The 19,106-nt window shown below is 42.9% G+C and overlaps 1 protein-coding gene across 5 annotated transcripts in view; it reads right to left on the reverse strand.

Annotated features, from left to right (window-relative positions):
• Window positions 1-19,106, reverse strand: part of LOC137534172 (N-acyl-aromatic-L-amino acid amidohydrolase (carboxylate-forming)-like) — a 94,781-nt gene that overhangs the window by 17,582 nt on the left and 58,093 nt on the right. For 3 of the 5 annotated variants that reach the window (XM_068255561.1, XM_068255563.1, XM_068255562.1), the window contains exon 2: window positions 8,799-9,032. In XM_068255561.1, coding sequence (XP_068111662.1) covers window positions 8,799-9,031 — 233 coding nt within the window. In that variant the 5' untranslated portion in view covers window position 9,032. Of the gene's footprint in view, window positions 1-8,798; window positions 9,033-12,344; window positions 12,416-14,886; window positions 15,070-19,106 lie in introns of those variants that run through there. The other 2 variants (XM_068255560.1, XM_068255564.1) reach the window with 2 other exon arrangements.

Genomic DNA, 19,106 nt, shown 5'->3' on the forward strand with positions numbered 1-19,106 from the left:
TATTGCCGGCAATGCTGGGAATCTAGCGTATGTATAATGGCCCCCAATGCATCATCCAGCAGCGATCAGCCTGGCAGAACGCTGGCTGAGAGCATAGTTCTCCCTCTAACCCCGCCCACCACATGACGTCACTCATGTGCCGCTCTGTCCCCCCGCCTCCACAACAGAACGCATCCCTAGTCTTGTGATGTCACCCAAACGATTGAGTCCTGATCCCTGGCGGACAACATGCCTCTAATATGTGCACAAGACTTTATTGTCCCTGGCCCCGCCTGCTTTTACTCATCACTCCCCTTGTTAACCAGGCCTGCTCCAGCATGGTGTATTCCACACTGACACCCAGTTTCATGTTTCCTGCAGCTATATAATTCTGGCTACAGTCAGAAGTTCCCTTTAAAGCGGACCCAAACCAAACATTTGTTTTAATTCAAAATATTTAGTTGCACCACTCTGACACATACGAAGATAAATAAACACTCCTTCAAGCCTATGAGCATTTCAGTGCATGCTTTTCACCCTTCTCTTTTCATAACTAGGGCCATACAGGTGGCAGCCATTACTTCTGAGCTTAGAAGGAGGTTTTAGATCATGGGTGTGTTTGTCATCAGCTACCCTCCCTCACAGGGGTGTCGTCTATGTGAAATCTTACACAAGCTGAGATCACCTCCCCTGTGACATCATCAGTAGCAGCCTGTGTTTTGTCTTTTATCTCCTCCACCAGTCTGACGGACTTTGTCCCGGCAATATGAAAGGAAGGGAGGGGTTCCTCCAATAAATGGAAAATATTTTATATTTGTCATCATGCAGCTGAAAAAAGGCTACTATTTATTATAATTATAAATTAGAAAATAGATTTTATTTCTGAAATCTTATATTTTTAATTTGGGTACATTTTAACCTTTCATCTCCTCTTATTTTATGGTGCAATGTACACACTTTTCTTTGGGCACATCCCTACTCTTGACAAAGTGGTTCAGCACCGCGGAGCTAGTGAGGGTTTCGGGGAATCCCTCGGATTTCTACTACTCGTTAATATTCTTTATTGCATCCAGTCTTCTGCGACACCACAGTGCATGTTTATTCTCCAGCATATGATATATTACCACACTGCATCTATGCATTGTATCCACCATGAATTCCTCACTACATGGTCATCTCTGTTCACATTTTTATGGTTGATATATGAATTATTTGATATAAATTACTTGCCACTAATGTTATTTATTATACATTTTGCATCATTTTTCCCTTTGACCTCATCATTAAACTGTAGCAGCTCTATTTAGGACTCAGAGTTCCACTGTGGGTTCTTTCTGAACCATATAGTGTTTGTTTTAGGAATATCTACCATATGCTGGATTCATAATTGACATTATTCTCATTATTCTGATTATATTTGGCTTGCAGTAGCATTAGCCTTTTATGTAAATTTCCTGTTTTTTTATGGACTCATCTGTTTTTATTATTGAAGCTATAGTATACTCGGTTGCGATTTTTCATTGGCTAAAGTATTATTTTATCAAGTACATGAATAGTGCTGGCCTTTGGGGCATTCCATTTCTTGCATTACAGTATCCATAGACAAATATCAGATGTGTATATAGCAAGAGTGTACATAGAACTAGGGTGTTCACACATACGTATAATCCCCTATTTTACAAGAAACATGAAGGATCACTGTATGCCATTACAATTTGGAGGGATCATTTTAGTATAACATTAGATGTAAAATGTCAGTCGAAGGTTAAGGCTGCTTTCACAGTTAGCCGTTACAGGCGCACGTTAGTGCAGCCTGTAACGCAGCCCACCGCACAGCAATGTAGCTGCAATGGGCTGTTCACAGTGCACACGTTGCGTTACATTGTAACGCTGCACGTCAATCTAAAGTGCAGCATGCTACGGCGAGAGCGGCTTTTATGGAGATGAAGATTTTATTTTTCAGCACAACCTAGCACCTGCACACAGTGCCAAAACAACTGGTAAATGGTTTACTGACCATGGTATTACTGTGCTCAATTGGCCTGCCAACTCTCCTGACCTGAACCCCATAGAGAATCTGTGGGATATTGTGAGGAGAAAGTTGAGAGACGCAAGACCCAACACTCTGGATGAGCTTAAGGCCGTTATCGAAGCATCCTGGGCCTCCATAAGACCTGAGCAGTGCCACAGGCTGATTGCCTCCATGCCACGTAGCATTGAAGCAGTCATTTCTGCAAAAGGATTCCAGACCAAGTATTGAGTGCATAACTGAACATAATTATTTGAAGGTTGACCTTTTTTTGTTTTAAAAACACCTATCTTTTATTGGTCGGATGAAATATGCAAATTTTTTGAGATAGGAAAATTGGGATTTCATGAGCTGTATGCCAAAATCATCAATATTAATACAATAAAAGGTTTGAACTACTTCAGTTGTGTGTAATGAATCTAAAATATATGAAAGTCTAATGTTTATCAGTACATTACAGAAAATAATGAACTTTATCACAATATGCTAATTTTTTGAGAAGATCCTGTACTCTTATCAACTTGGGATGATTTGCATCTCAAAGATCCCCAATAAACAGAGTGTGTGTTAATTCCCCCTGGGGAGCCGTAGGAACACCATAAATGTAGGGAAGGAATAGAAGCTACATGTAGGGGCCATTACAGTGAAATACTGTTTAGCCACCTTAAGCAACACCCACTTTAAGACCCTGAACTCTAAAGGCTAGTACACACTAGCAATTTTGATTTACCAATGATTGCTCAATTTTACCACCTCCATGTAGTATGAGGGCCAAACAGATTTTCAATTCTATGCAGATTATATAGGTAAATGGTCATACTACATGGAGGTGGTAAAATTGAGCAATCATTGGTCAATCAAAATTGCTAGTGTGTACTAGCCTTAAAGCAAATAATAACCAATAAACTACCTTTTAGCACAGTTTCCTTGCTTCCTGAAAATCTAAAGTCAGGCACTATAAACAGATTGTTGACCTCTATAAAGTGGGTTTCATCGGTCTGTGTAGAAAATTGAAGCATTTATGTGGCTGAGATGGTAATAAAAAGGTTAAAACATAATCCTGCTCGTTAAAACAAAATTCTACTTTAACTCTAGGATGATCATTAGCATTGTTATTCTTTGAAGAACTCGTTACATAGTACATCAACTTAGAATGTGTTACCAAGTTAGTGAAGTATCCTAGTAAAAATGTAAGCTTTACAACCTGTGTTTAGTTACATGCATATTCCCAGCTGTTTATTTATATGCACAGGTTTGGACTCTGCACATCTATAATGATCATTGTGCATTTCATTTATATAGGTCTGACACTTTCCCACAGTGCTCTACAGAGCGCATTGTGAAAGCTGCACCACTGTCCCTCACAATCGAATCTCCCGGCAATATCCTATCACTATGTTTCTTTCTGCTGATTTGGGGTAGGGGGCAGCAGAAGCCAAATCTCCTGTTAGGCCTAGTGCACACTAGAGCGGTTCGGGTCGCGTTTTTAGGAACGCTTGCGGCTGAGGAAACGCTTGGGTAATGTATTTCAATGGGCTGGTGCACACCAGAGCGGGTCGGTTTTAGCTGAAACGCTAACTCCCAGGCTGCAGCATTTTTTGGATTTCGGAGGCGTTTCTGCCTCCAATGTTAAGTATAGGGAAAAAGGCAAAACACTTGATAAAACGCCAGATCAGAGCGGTTTTCCAGGCGTTTTTGTTACAGTAGCTGTTCAGTAACAGCTTTACTGTAACAATATCTGTAATCTGCTACACAAAAAAAGCTACACAAAACGCTAGCAAAACGCTTCATAATAATAAGAAAAAACGCTTCAAAAGCCGCTAGCGTTTTGCAGATCTGCTAGCGTTTGGTTTTGTTTTCTATAATGCTAGCGCTTTGAAAAGGTTTTGGCTAATGTATTTGTATGGGATGGATCACATCAGCGCAATGAGATTTTTCCCAAACGCAAACGTGGGTCCTGCAGCATTTTGGATGCGTTTTAGCCTCAATGTTAAGTATAGTAAAAGTGGAAAATAGGTCAAAAAAAAAAAAAAGAACTACAATAGAGTGATTTTCCCCCCAAATTTTTTATTTTTTTTGCAAAAGCTGTTTACTTGCAGCTCAAACTGTACAAATAAAAAAAAATCTACACCAAAACATTTCAAAAAATCGATAGGCATAACTAGAAAATTGCTAGCCACGTGCCTGGAAACGCTTTGAAAAATTGCTTCTAAAAACGCATATAGTTTGCGATTACGCCAGCGATTTTTGGTGTGCACTGGCCCTTATTCATACTTAGGTTGTGAAAGGAAAATGGAGAGCCTAGAGCTTACATGTCAAACTCTGGCACATGGGCCAAATCTGGCTCTCAGAACCATCACATTTGGCTCTCAAGTGTTTTTCCCACTTTGCAGTATGTTTGGCCCACTCTAGACCACCAGGCAAGCTAAACTGGGGGGTAAAGCCCTGGATCATCAGGAAAGCCGTATGGGTGAGGGTAAAGCACTACACACCAAGGAACTGCTTTGTTCACATTGTGTTCCGTTCGCGTGGCCGTTAGCGTTGGGTGGTTTTTAAAACGTCTTTTTTTTTCAATTCCCGACGCTTGGATGGGCGATTCTTTTTTAGCTAAGCGGTTTTCTAAGCTTTTTTCCCACAACCGTTTTGTAATTCACTCTCTGACGCAAGTCAGGAAGTTAACTCTTTGACCCCGAAAAGAATAAATACAATGTATATATTCTTAAAAACGCGACTGCAATCGCTGCACAAAGCGATTTTGTGAGCGTTTTGCATTTTTCCTATACCTTCCATTGAGACGGAATCGCCCAAAAAAATGGCCCATGCAGCGCTTCTCTAAACGGATCGGAAATTAACCACTCAGATGTGTACTCGGTGATAGAGAATCATTGCACAAGCGTTTTTTAGGTGATTTTGAAAATTGCCCACGTTTGAAAAAAGGGCAAAAAACGCCATTAGTGTGAATGAGCCCTCAAGGTGTGTGAGGGGGATGACTAGACACCAGGGAACTATTTAGGGGTGTGGGGACCACTAGACACTGGGGGAACTGTATAGGGATTAGAGTAGGGCCACTAGAGATTAGCAAACTGTATATGGGAGAGGGGGCCACTAGACACCAGGGAACTATATAGGCGAGGGAGGAGGGCCATTAGAAAACAGTGAGCTTTATAAGGAAGGGAAGTGGCCAATAGACATTGAGGTTGGCCCACGACTTGGTCCCAGTGTTCACTTTCAGCCCCTGGCCTAGATGGAACACCCCTGGCCTAGATGGAACCTATTCAAACACTGACCTCCTTTAGAAGCCCTACTATCTACATATTAAATTCAACACTGTCAAGTATATAGTAAATTAGAAACTCAGTCAAAGGACCACTACCACAGAAATAGTAAAATTTCGAATGCATGCACATACAGCATTTATAAGAAGTACATTTCTCCTCCCTGAGTAAAATGCATTATACATTATACCTGGTACACACATTTTTCCATCAGAGTGACGATCGAATCAATTATTTCTGACAGGTCTGATCTGATTTCTGACCTTTTTTTCTGATCGATTTTTTTATAGGAGTGATTGGAAAATCAATCAGAAAGACCAATCTTGGGCACCTGGCATTACTTTTCTCCTATGTTGCGGTTGCTTACAGTAAGCAGTAGCTGTCTGACAAATCTGACAGCCTCATATGATTGTAGTTTTTTGCGTTGCGGTGGGGCACGGCAGGAGCACAGCATGACACCGCAACACAAAAACCTAGTGTAAAACCAGTTTCAGGGCTTACCTACAAAATCTGCTCATGGTATTCTAAATGGGACTTTTTCGGCTCCGTTGCGTTGCTATGTTGCGTAATGCAATGTGCATAGTGTGAAAGGAGCCTGTCTAGTACTGTGTATAGATGATTAATGAGATGTTAATTTCTCCATTTTGATGCTTGCATGGTTGCAGTGTGTATGCGGATTAAAATGCGCCACGTTTGACAATTTGGATTGGATGAATTTAAGGCCTTAGGACCCACTACAAACTGCTATCGCAATCGCTAGCGTTTTTAATGAGCGTTTTGTAAGCAATTTCATGAGCCTTTTCTCATGATTTTGGTAGCGATTTTAAAAAGTGTAAGCTTTTTGCCATCGATTTAGTGTGATTAGCGGTTTTAATTTTTTTTACAGTGTGCACTAATTTAAAAACGCTAGCAAATCGCACTGTATAGCGATTCATGAGCAATTATGCCAGCGTTTATATACTTATATACATTGCAGAAACGCAAACGCTCACAAAATGCTGCATGTCCTGCGTTAGCGATTTTGCTAATCGTAATCGCTCCAGTGGAATTTGACTCATCCATTAACATTAGCTGAGCGTTTATGGAAATCGCTAGCATTTTGATTACTCCCTAAACACAAAAAAAAAAAAAAAAAAAAAAAAAATCGCTCTAATGGGTTGTAGCCCTAAGGGTGCATGCACACATCAGACCATAGTCTTTGGAAAATGAAAGATCACGCACCAATATTATCCCCTTCATGTAGTATGAGAGCCATACTCTACACAGTCTATTCTATGGAGCTGAACTCCACATCAGACAGAAATCTTTGCAAGATGCTGCACACAAAGATGCTGTATACATTCAACAGATCAGTATCTGCAAAAGATCCGTTCCTGCAAAAGATCCATTCATAGTTTATGATATCTGCAGATTCTTATACACACCTTGTTTAACAGACATTCATCTGCAGATCAGATCCACCAGGATGGATCTTCAGATCTGCAGATGATTGTCTGATCTGCACATGAATGTCTGTTAAACAAGGTGTGTATGAGGATCTGCAGATATGATGGGGAGTTCAGCTCAATAGAATAGACTGTGTAGGTATGGCTCTCATACTACATGGAAGGGGGTAAAATTGGTTTGTGATCTTTCATTTTCCAAAGACTATAGTCTGATGTGTGTATGCACCTTAAAGGACTTCCAAGGCCAAATGTCAAACAAAGTTAAATACCTGCATCACTTTTGTAGGCACGGAGGACGCCGTCCGCGCCCTCCGTGCCGTTCCGCCGGGTCCTCGCCGCTCAATAGCCCCCCGGGCCAGCTCCCGACCTCACGCCCTGGGTCAAGCTCTCTTGCCTGCACTAACATGGCCGCATGATCTGGCCGCTGCTGCGCAGTCCGCATAGCCGCGAGTGCGGCTGCGCAACTCTAGGGCCAACCCCCCGATCCACGCAGCAGGCTGTTTCCTGTAGCCGGGAGCCGGCCCGGGGGGCTATTGAGCGGCGGGGACCCGGCGGAACGGCACGGAGGGAGCGGACGGCGTCCTCCGTGCCTACAAAAGTGATGCAGGTATTTAACTTTTTTTGACATTTGACCTTGGAAGTCCTTAAAGGCCTGGAACCCACTACAAGTCGCAAATTGCTTTCACTAGTGTTTTTAATTAGCGTTTTGTATGTGATTTCATGAGCATTTTCCAGCGATTCTGGTAGCAATTTTAAAAAGTGTAAGCTTTTTGCCAGTGATTGTGATTTGCGAATAGCGATTTTAATTCTGATTGGTTGTTTCAAACTAATATTATTATATTTTTTTTTGTTACAGTTTGTAGTAATTTAAAATCACACACACATAGCTATGTGTAGCGATGAGCGATTTGCCAGGGTTTCAATACTTTACATTGAAGCACAAACGCTCCCGAAATGCTGCATGTCCTGCACTTGTAATTTTGCTAATCACAATCGCTACTGTGGAATTGGTTACATTTATCTACAGAGCTTTAGGAAAATTGCTTGCGCTTTAAAGTGATCCCTTAGGCCTCTTTCACAGTGCGACGTTAAAGTTGAACTTTAGAAAATGTTTCAACGCAGACTAACGCACAGCAATACTAAGTCTGTGCGACATTCACAGTGCACACGTTGCGTTTGTGTGCAACGTGTAGCATTATTAGAAAGTGCTGCATGCTGTGCGTTAGACACGTTATTAACTGCGGTGGACTGTTTGCATATGCTCAGTAATGACTTGGAAGCATACTTTTCATTGCCTGTATACTCTACTGTATATGACAATAACTGGGCATTAAGTTGCGTTGTGAATTTTTTGAGGCGTTGCGTGTAATTTGCGTTGAGACTATAACGTTGCATCAAAACGCAACAGCTTCCTTTGAAAGAGGCCTCAACACTAAAAAAAACGCTCTAGTGGGTTCCAGCCCTCAGGGCCCTTTTCCACCAGCGCGTTTGCGCTGGCTGAATCGCAAAAACGCAAACCGCTAGCGATTTTACAATCGCTACGGTTTGCTTTTTAACATGGGAATCGCGGTAGGTCATTTCCACTACCGCGATTCGTTTTTGCGGGGAACGCGAACGCGCGGCGGAGCGATAATTGCCGCGATTTTGCTATGCAGTGCATAGCAAAATCGCGGCCGCGAACGTCGGGGAATCGCCGGTAATTGCGATTCAGCAATCGCTAGCGTTCAGCGCGAACGCTAGCGACTGCTAGTGGAAAAGGGCCCTGCAGCTGCATACAAATTGCAACACAATTAGCATCAAGGCAGAAAAATCTGCAATTCATTAATCAGCCAAATCACACAGCAGGCTGAAGATCTGATCTGCCGGTATTGATTGGCTGGTGTGCATTGGAGCAGAGCTGTACTGGTAACTGGTTACAAGACTGGTTGAGCAGGTAAAACAGCTCACATATGTATATCAGAAGTATATTTAGCTGTTCACCTGTAGTTTTGGTCTCAGCTTACATCACATGGCTGCAGTACTGGAACAACACATTACAAATGATCATTATAAAAGTTATGTAAAACTTACGACAAGAAGTCCGTGGTGAAGCAGCGGTTCAAGTCCTTTTCATAATAACGCACTCCTATTTCAGATGCCTTTGGATTGGACAACACAGGTACAGCACTGAAGGTGTCCCTTACCAGCTCTGAGGGGTCTTTGAGCCAGTGTTTCACCAGATAGACTCCTGACATCTCATTGCCATGGGTTCCACCTGCCACAGCCACACGATACAGCGGATCCACTGAGACAGAGCTGGACATCCTGGGAAAAGTAATAGAAAGAGATGTTAGTCGATTGCACAACACACAGATGTAGGCCTGGAACCCACTAGCAGGCTTTTACTAAGCAGTTACTAAGAAGTTGTGATTAGAAAAGCTCTTGCTAATGTAATGCTATGGGTGTAATCCCACTAGAGAGATTTGATTTTATATATAAAAAAAAAAAAAAATCACCCATAGCATTGCATTTGCAAGAGGTTTTCAAATCACTAGCACTTAAGAGAAGGCTGCTAGTGGGTTTGAGCCCGTATTCATTCTGAGAAAGATTCTATGGTGAAGCAATATGGAATAAAGAGATTGTGATCACACCTGGACTTGAGGGTCCACCTTGTGCCCTCCTTCAGCTGTAGCTCTTCACCTGTGCTTTTAGTGGTAATGCTCACTAATATTTGTATTTTAAGTAGTGTTATTAACAAAATTTTCCTCTTTTCTAGGGATAAGCAATCAAGATCCTCAAGGTCAATCTTGTGTAGAATCGCGCCAAACCTTGCTTTCCAAAATTTTGTGCTAAATTGACGCCCAATTTCAGACTACATTTCACATTGAGGTCAAGGTTATGCAACACACCAATGATTGTTGATCACAAACCGCAAACGCACACTTTCCTCAAGCATCTTCGTAGGGTTAACACATGTGTGTTGTATGACATCTAATGATCATCATATACACTATAGTAAACAAATGAGGTACTTATCCGTTAGCCGGGCGCATCCGGCAGGTGGCGCTAATTACTATTCCCCCTCCAGGCTGACATGGATAGTAGGGAAAGATGTAACTCTGGTGGAGTTTTGTCGCCACCTAGAGGATGCGCCCGGCTAACGGATAAGTACCACAAATGATATACATCAGAACAGATCTGGTAAGATCTGCTATCTCTGGAACAGATCTCCTAAATAGATGTTCATGGAGATTTTTCACATTTGGAAATTACTTCTGATTTTGATTGGTCCAAATCCAAGCTATATATAAATTAAAAAGAAAATGTCAAATTGCATGTACTTATATTGGCAGAAAAATCTCAGTGGAGATAGACCTCTTTTCCATAGATATCTGAACTGCTCGTTTGTCCAGCAGTTCAGTGTCCCATCTGACACCCAAGAATGCAATTTGGGTGCAATTAAAATGCAGCATCTGTAATACCAGGTGTGTCAAGCGCTGACATGCAACGACATTACCATGCGGCGAAAATAGTCTCATGTTATGTCTGTGCATGGCAACCACCATGCCCAGATGCAACTCCATGGGGGGCTGCTTGTCATGTGCCCAGCCGGTGGACGAGAGCAGCTGGCAGGTGGTGAATTCACTGCCTATTACGGTAGTTGCTCTTGGAAAAGAGGCCATAGTCTAGGAGATGCAAACAATTGTAACTTGCATGTGAAATCAATGCAAATTGTATGCAGTGCGAATTGGGCCAATCAAAATCTCTAGGAGGTATACTTGATTGGCCCATTTCAGGCTGCATTAAATTTTCATGTAAGTGCAAATCTCTACTGCTCAGTGGAGTCGATTTCCAAAGTGTAAAAATGAAAATAACATTTCCTTCAACTTGGAATTATTAGCAATCTTAGCATCCCTGCACTGAAATTTGTGTGGCTAAATCTGTACATGGATCTAATTAGATATGAAAACGAATGGTTAATTGACAGTGTAAAGTCTAAGGCCCCATTCACACTTGAAAGCGCAAAACACCAGCATTCACGCCAGCATTTTGCGGAAGTGACTTTTCCACTATTTCACACGGAAAAATCACTGGACACTGCGGCGATTTTTCCCGCGATCGCATTTAGCGGTTCTATAGCACTGAAACGCGATTGCCAGGAAATCGCCTATAAATGGTGCATTTGCGTTTGCCGATTTGCATTAATCGCCAGCGATGAACGCAAATCACCCAAGTAGGAACGGGCCCATACGGTATTAAAGCACTAGTGCTTTCAAAAGCGCTAGCGCTTGAGCGTTTTGCCGAAGTCTACGGCAAAACGCTCTAGTGTGAATGGGGCCTTATACACACGCTACTTGGCTGAGGATGTCAATCGCTGCCATCTCTGCCCAGAATCTAGCGTGTGTTAGGCCTCTTTTCCACGGGCAGTTGAACTGTGTGCTCAGCAAGCAGTTAACAGGCAGCAGTGAGCAGTTACCGTGGAAAAGAGGCCTAAGGTTTTTGTCACACTGGGAAGTTGCATTACGTTCCCTGAAGAACAAAGGATCCCAAATCAATGGAGCGGAAAAGTCACGCTGCATGACGTCACATGAACGCAACATTGCAAGCATTGTAATGGAGGTGGGGTGCCCATACCAATCCAGGCAAGCAGAGGGTGACGGTGGGTGCAGGGCACCGAAGCCTGACGGCTGTTTCGCACAGTCCGTGATTCTACGGCGGCTACCTTTCCATTACAATGCTTGCAATATTGCGTTCATGTGATGTTATTATGCCCAAGACTATGCACCAATCAATATGCCTGTTCAGCAGTGCCAACCTTCTCTTCCATCTTTATTACACAATCATCATCTAACCACGGCAAAAGCCGCTGAGGCCATAATCCAGTTCAGTGAAAGATGCATGCTATTACCCACAACCCACCTGTTGCTGGAGTGGCAACTAATTTCTCATTTAACAAGAAAGTCTTCCCAGCATGTTACCTTGCAATGCGTAGGAACAGTAACATGTCAATGGACTTTCATGTTACCATGCATGTCACGCACAATGTGCAGTGCGTCATAACGGACAGCACTGCATACAAGTGTGAAACAGCCCTAAAGAGGAACTGTCGCGAAAATCTTTAAATTTACAACACATGCAAATAAGAATTACATTTCTCCCAGAGTAAGATGAGCCATAAATTACTTCTATCCTATGTTGCTGTCACTTACTGACAGGTTTTGGGCTAGTCCATCTCTCCATAGGGGATTCTCAGCATGGCCTTTATTCTTTATAAAGACATTCCCTGAAAAAGATTCATACAGGCCTAGTGCACACTAAAAACCGCTAGCAGATCCGCAATACGCTAGTGGATTTTAATGCGTTTTTTTCTTATTATGAAGCGTTTTGTGTAGCGTTTTTTTGTGTAGCAGATTACAGATATTGTTACAGTAAAGCTGTTACTGAACAGCTACTGTAACAAAAACGCCTGGAAAACCGCTCTGATCTGGCGTTTTATCAAGCGTTTTGCGTTTTTCCTATACTTAACATTGGAGGCAGAAACGCAGACGAAATCCAAAAAATGCCTCACCCCGGGAGTATGCGTTTCTGCAAAACGCCTACCGCTCAGGTGTGCACCAGCCCATAGAAATACATTACCCAAGCGTTTTCACATCCGCAAGCGGTTCTAAAAACGCAACCAAAACCGCTCGGTGTGCACTAGGCCACAATGATGCTGGCCAGCCTCCCTGCTCAATGCACACTTTTTTGGCAGTTGGACGTAGCAACTGCCATTCACTTAGGCCTGGTGCACACCAAAAACCGCTAGCAGATCCGCAAAATGCTAGCAGATTTTGAAACGCTTTTTCTTCTTTTTCTGTAGCGTTTCAGCTAGCATTTTGCAGTTTTGGGAAGCGTTTTTGGTGTAGTAGATTTCATGTATTGTTACAGTAAAGCTGTTACTGAACAGCTACTGTAACAAACGCCTGCAAAACCGCTCTGAAGTGCCGTTTTTCAGAGCGGTTTGCGTTTTTCCTATACTTAACATTGAGGCAGAAACGCATCCGCAATCCAAAATCTGCAGCAGCCCGGGAGTATGCGTTTCTGCAAAACGCCTCCCGCTCTGGTGTGCACCAGCCCATTGAAATACATTACCCTAGCGGATCCGCACCCGCAAGCGGATCGCAAACCGCAGCAGAACTGCTCTGGTGTGCACTAGGCCAAAGAGCTTTTAAAAATAAAGAAAACCCTGAGAACCCCCCTATGAGAAGATGGGCTAGTCCAAAATCTGTTGGTAATGACAGATTGCTACTACCTACTGTAAGTGACAGCAACAAAGGAGAAAAGTAATTTATGGCTCATTTTACTCTGGGAGAAATGTACTTCTTATTTGTATGTGTTTTAAATTTTAAGATTTTCGCGACAGTTCCTCTTAAAGAGGATCTGTAACATCAAAAGATCCCCTGGGGGGTACTCACCTCGGGTGGGGGAAGCCTCCGGATCCTAATGAGGCTTCCCACGCCGTCCTCCGTCCCTCAGGGGTCTCGCTGCAGCCCTCCAAGAATAATGACGTCAATATTTACCTTCCTGGCTCCTGCGCAGGCGCTCTGACGGCTGTCGGCTCCGAACTACACGAAAATAAAAGTTTCCGGCGCCTGCGCAGTAGAGCGGACCCGACTGAGATCGGGTATTTACGTGTAGTTCGGAGCCGAGAGCAGCCACAGCGCCCCCGCTGGAGCCTGCAAAGGTAAATATTGAACTGACAGTCGGCTCTGTCGCCGGCTGTTCGGAGGGCTGCAGCGAGACCCCCGTGGGGCAGAGGACGGCGTGGGAAGCCTCATTAGGATCCGGAGGCTTCCCCCACCCGAGGTGAGTACCCCCCAGGGTATCTTTTTGACGTTACAGAGTCTCTTTAAGGCTAGATTCACAGTGGTCAGTTGCATAACGCACTGGTTAAAATGTGTGTGAACTGCAATGGAGACTGGACATAGACTTTAATGCAAAGCCTGCATGCAGCAAGTTACAATAATGCGATCAGTTACTGTGAACAGGCCCATAGAATTTTATGGGCAGTAAGCTGACATGCGGAATTTTTCTGCAACGCAACCAAGCACTGTGAACCTAGCCTAAAGGTGGTCATACACTTATAGATTTACAACAGGTTCGACCATCAGATAGATTTCTGTCAGATTCCTGTCAAGTCGAATCTGACAGGAATCTATCTGATGTGTGCCACACATTAGGAACAGATTTCTAATAGATTTCAGAATGAAATCTATTGGAAATTGACCTAAATGCATTATTGCAACTTTAGATCTAATGCAACTCTATGGGCCATCCATCTGCTGCCAGCAGCAGATCGACCTAGATTGTCTTCCTGGTAGAGAGATCAAATTGATCGAAATCGGCTGCAAATCGATTGATAGATTTGATAGAATCAATTTACGATCGATCGAACGATTCCATGAAATCGATCGTTTGATGGCTGAAATCGACCAGTGTATGGGCCCCTTAAGTTAAAAATTTTATTTAGCTCTCAGTGATTTTAGTTCCTGTGGATAAAACATTTAGGCTGGATTCATAGTGGGGCGTTGCATAACACGTGCCTTAAAATGGAGACCAGATAGTATTATTGATTTATAAAGCAGCAACATATGCCGTGGTGCTGTACAAAGTAAGAAACAAACATGAGGTGCATAATATTACAGAATAATTGTGTACACCAAAACACAAAATACAGAATTGGTACAAAATAGAGAATTAGTAATTGCAGTGACAAAAGTAACATGATGAATAAGATGTTTAACAGGTTCCAAGACACAAAAGGGCGAGAGAGACCTGCCCTTGCAACGAGTTAGAATAATGTGATCAGTTACAACTCAGAGATGTAAAAAGGCAGTGAATTGTATGGGCAGTGAGTTGACATGCAGAATTATCCTGCAATGCAACTGATACACTGTGAACTTGCCCTTAGGTGGACTAAATAATCATCTCTCATTTCAGCAGTAGCACATGCTTTGCCAGCCCATGCACAAGCCTTCAATTATTTGCACATATCTGGCCCTATATTATCAACACTGGCAAAACGAATATATTCATATTAATGTGTGACTGCATTCAGTTTCCAGAAGCTATAACACAGGCCTAGTCATTAAAAGTGAAAACAAGGCAATTCTTTCAGTCTCCATGTCAGAGGTGTTACCTGTCGCAACAAGTTTACAGATCCCTCTGTTCACAGTCTGTCCAACCTTCTCTGTCACGCAGGGTGTTTCAGTCTGTCTCTGTGAACTCAGTCATAACAGGAAGATGTCAATGGTCTCCACTGGTTACCCTGATTAGCTATTAAACCTAGGAATTCTGACTGGGGCAAAGGTCACGTGTGAGATTCCACTGCAAAGCGCAGCTCAGGTGATCAGGTCGACCATCCTCTATCCGCATAGCGTGACCTTACACCAAATGTGACCTCTCATGTGTGCACTCAAACAATGCAGTCATATGACAATGACAATGTGAACTGTCACTGTTTACAGCCTGTACGCCAGGAACCTGCAGTAAAAGTGTTTTGTTTTTTTATGTGTTTTGTACATTGATACGTTTATGCCATATTTTTCTTTTGCATAAATAATACATAGCTGCTATATTGTCCTTTATTTCCCAGGACAGTTTGGGGGATTTAGAGCTTTGCAGCAGTGCTGGTCGTAATGGAAAAATCTACGCTTACGGATCATTACGCGTAATTTTACGCTATTACGCATTACGCAATTATGGTTACGGCGTAGTAAATTATTTACGGTTCATCACTGTAATTACGCGTTAACTTACGCAGTTACGCGTAAGGATACCGTAATGTAGGCGCTTACACTACGATGTTACGCGTAGTGCCGTAATACCCATTAATGCGTATTTTTTGACGCATACGGACGATGTGTACGCAAAAGCCGTCAATGTGACAGTTATTGCGTACACATCATTCGTATGCGTCAAAACGTACGCTTATACTGAAGGGCGGGAGAAGATACTATTGGTTGCTTAGAATGTTGACTGATTGGCTACTCTTAGAAAAGGGGAGTTTTTACGTTAGTAATTACGAGTAAAATTACGCGTAAGTGTTCGTAAAATTACGCATACCTAGCAATTACGGTAGACAGTGGAATTACAATACCACTTAATTGCTTACGCGTAAATAATTACGTGTAAGACCGTAAATTACGCGTAGCGCTTACGCGTACATTTACATTGAATTACGATGCGTAATTACGCTCATGCGTAATTTCGGCCCAGCACTGCTTTGCAGCTGATATTTCTGTTTCTCGCTTCATAAATGCCTTGATGCGTAATTACCATACTCTTTTTACAGGACACAGTTTCAGGTGCCTAGTCTTAAAATTATAATTTAACAGAAAATGATATTACCTAGGTAGTAAAAAACAACATTTTATAAAGGCTATACCTGTTAATGGTTACCGTAATTGATACAGTTTTGTTGTGCAAGCTTTCCAGGACCTAGTTCCCTTCTTTAGGCATATTTCCAGATGTTCCTCCACTTTCACATCACCATTTGAAATGGGGGAAAAACATTTTATAAATTGTTTTACTATCTATACCATAACTTGTACTCAAAACCCGCCTGTCCCTTTTTTTTTTAGATGGACGGTTGAATAGCAAACAGGATGCTTTCACATTTAAATTTTGCTATGAAGCATACATCCAACTCCCTATATGTGTGCCCAGCACACTCTCTGGTGTGACCAGGGGTGCCTTACATTGTAAGGCTGTTTGGCTGGGGCCTCCTCCATGTGGGCTTTTCTCTACCACCATATGGACTCATTGACTCATCTGCTATATTTATCCTTACATTGCAATATGCACACCATTGTTTATTGGTACATTATTTTGTGTACATTGTTTAAAGGGAACCAAGTGCCATTTTTTTCTGCAGTTGTCCTGGTTTCTAATACTTATAGGAGCTGCCATGTTCCTCCCTCCCCTTCTAGCAGCCCATTATTTATCCAGGGGAAGGTGTGAAGACCGCATCTGTGACATCTCTAAACTATTTGAAGCATAGCATTCTATCTCTTACCCCCCCCCCCCCCCCCTTTCATAAATATGGTAATAAAGGCCTCTGCTAAACTTTTAAATATAGAAAGAAGTAAAATTGAACTTTTTTTTTAATAATGAGCCACATTGTTGGCATGCATTTTTAAAGGGAACCCGAGGTGAGAGGGATATGGAGGCTGCCATATTTATTTCCTCGTAAATAATGCCAGTTGCCTGGCAGCCCTGTTGATCTTCTGGCATAAAGAGTGTCTGAATCAAAACCCTCGAACAAGCATATGGCTAATCCAGTAAAACCTGAGACAGAGAGTACCTGATCTGCTGCATGCTTGTTCAGGGTCTATGGTTAAAAGTATTAGAGACAGAGGACCAGCAGGGCTACCAGGAATCTCGTATTGTTTAAAAGGAAATAAATATGGCAGCCCCCATATCTCTATCACCTCTTGCTCCCTTTAATGTGCTTTGAGATGCTCTGAGTGCTAAAAACTGTGCTTATTTCACTTTAACTCTGTAATGTCCCTATGTAACATTGTTTATCAGCCAGCTCTTCTGTGATCCTCAGCTACACTGAAATCTATGGCATTCCTGAATCTCTTGATTAGGAAATAATTATAGTCTGAGAACATATTCAGTTGCTCTGCGCAATTCTAGTTAAAATTACATAAGGAAATCTACCTTTCTTTGGGTCTAGCCCTCCCCTCGGTGTCGGACTGGGAGGTTGAAAAACTGAGGAAATCCACCTGCTGGCCAAGCAGCAGAAACCCTGTGTTATCACTCCCAATAGAAACCTGCAGCAAGTCTTCACTGTGAGGAGCAACACCTGATTACTGCTGCTTGGCCTGCAAGTGGATTTACTCAGCTTTCCCAGCTCCCAATCTGACACTGCCTCCCATAACCCCTCCACAAGCAGGCTGGCAAAATCTTGAGATAGAATTGTCTTTGTCTATTGACCAAGGCTATTCATGTTATATCGCTTAACATACAAGGTTTTAATTCAACAATTAAAAAATAAAAAGCATATAGTTTTTTTTCTGCTCTGCCCATGCTGATATAATATGCCTACAGGAGATGCTCTTTCACAGAGCTCAGGCCTCTAAGTACTTCCATTCCACCTTTTCACAAGTATCTCCAATGTAAACAAAAAACAAAGAGGGGATATGATGGCTATCCATAACTCACTAAACTTCTCTTGTAAGAAGGAAATTAAGGACTCTAATGGTAGGTACATAATCCTTATAGGAACACTGCATGATATAGAATTTTCCATCTTCCACATGGTCCCACTCGCTAATAGACCTCAGACCAGCGGCGATCAGCTCTCCTCTCTTCACTACAGCACTTTGGGTTGCCGCTGATCTGAAATCTATTAGTGAGGCGAGAGGGACTGTGTAGAGGAGGCGGCCGCCACTCAGAAGGTAAATGAGCGAAGGCCGGGGAGGGAGGGGTTTCAAGCTGGCTACCTACCTGGGGCAACTACCTGGCTTACCTATACTGGGGGCAACTATACTGGCTGGATAGTGTAATGGTTAAGGGCTCTGCCTCTGACACAGGCGACCTGGGTTCGAATCTCGGCTCTGCAGGCACCTATTCAGTAGGAGACCTTGGGCAAGTCTCCCTAACACTGCTACTGCCTTTAGAGCGCATCCTAGTGGCTGGAGCTCTGGTGGTTTGAGTGCGCCAGGAGAAAAGCGCAATATAAATGTTCTGTGTTTGTTAGTGTTTACCTATACTGGGGCAGCTATACTGGCTAGCTTTACTGGGTGCAACTATACTGGCTACCTATACTGGGGGCAACTATACCGGCTACCTATGCTGGGGGCAACTATACTGGGGCAACTATACGGGCTACCTATGTTGGGGGCAACTATACTGGCTACCTATACTGGGTGAAATTATACTGGCTACGTATACTGGGGGAACCATGCCTGGCTACGTATACTGGGGGCACCTATGCCTGGCTACCTATACTGGGGGCACCTATACTTGGCTACCTATACTGGGGGCACCTATACTTGGCTACCTATACTGGGGGCACCTATACTTGGCTTCCTATATTGGGGGCACCTATACCTGGCTATCTATACTGGGGGCACCACTACCTGGCGACCTACCTACCTATAGTGAGGGTGTTTGGTTTTTTTGGGTTACACCGCAGCTGCAAAGTGCGGTGCAAATCAAATTGTCGGGTGTTGTATGATCATTCTCAGAGGTAGCGTTATTGGGAGAGAAACCCCCACAACTCTCTTGATAAGATGAGGGCAATCCTAGATTATTCCCTTAAACACATCTGAAAAAACTTGGAAGCCCCTGTATACTTCCTACTATCACTGGGCTCTGTGACATCTGGAGTCCTGTAGGGATGATCGC

Source organism: Hyperolius riggenbachi, chromosome 10 (genome assembly GCF_040937935.1).
Source record: "Hyperolius riggenbachi isolate aHypRig1 chromosome 10, aHypRig1.pri, whole genome shotgun sequence".
NCBI classification, from domain to species: domain Eukaryota; kingdom Metazoa; phylum Chordata; class Amphibia; order Anura; family Hyperoliidae; genus Hyperolius; species Hyperolius riggenbachi.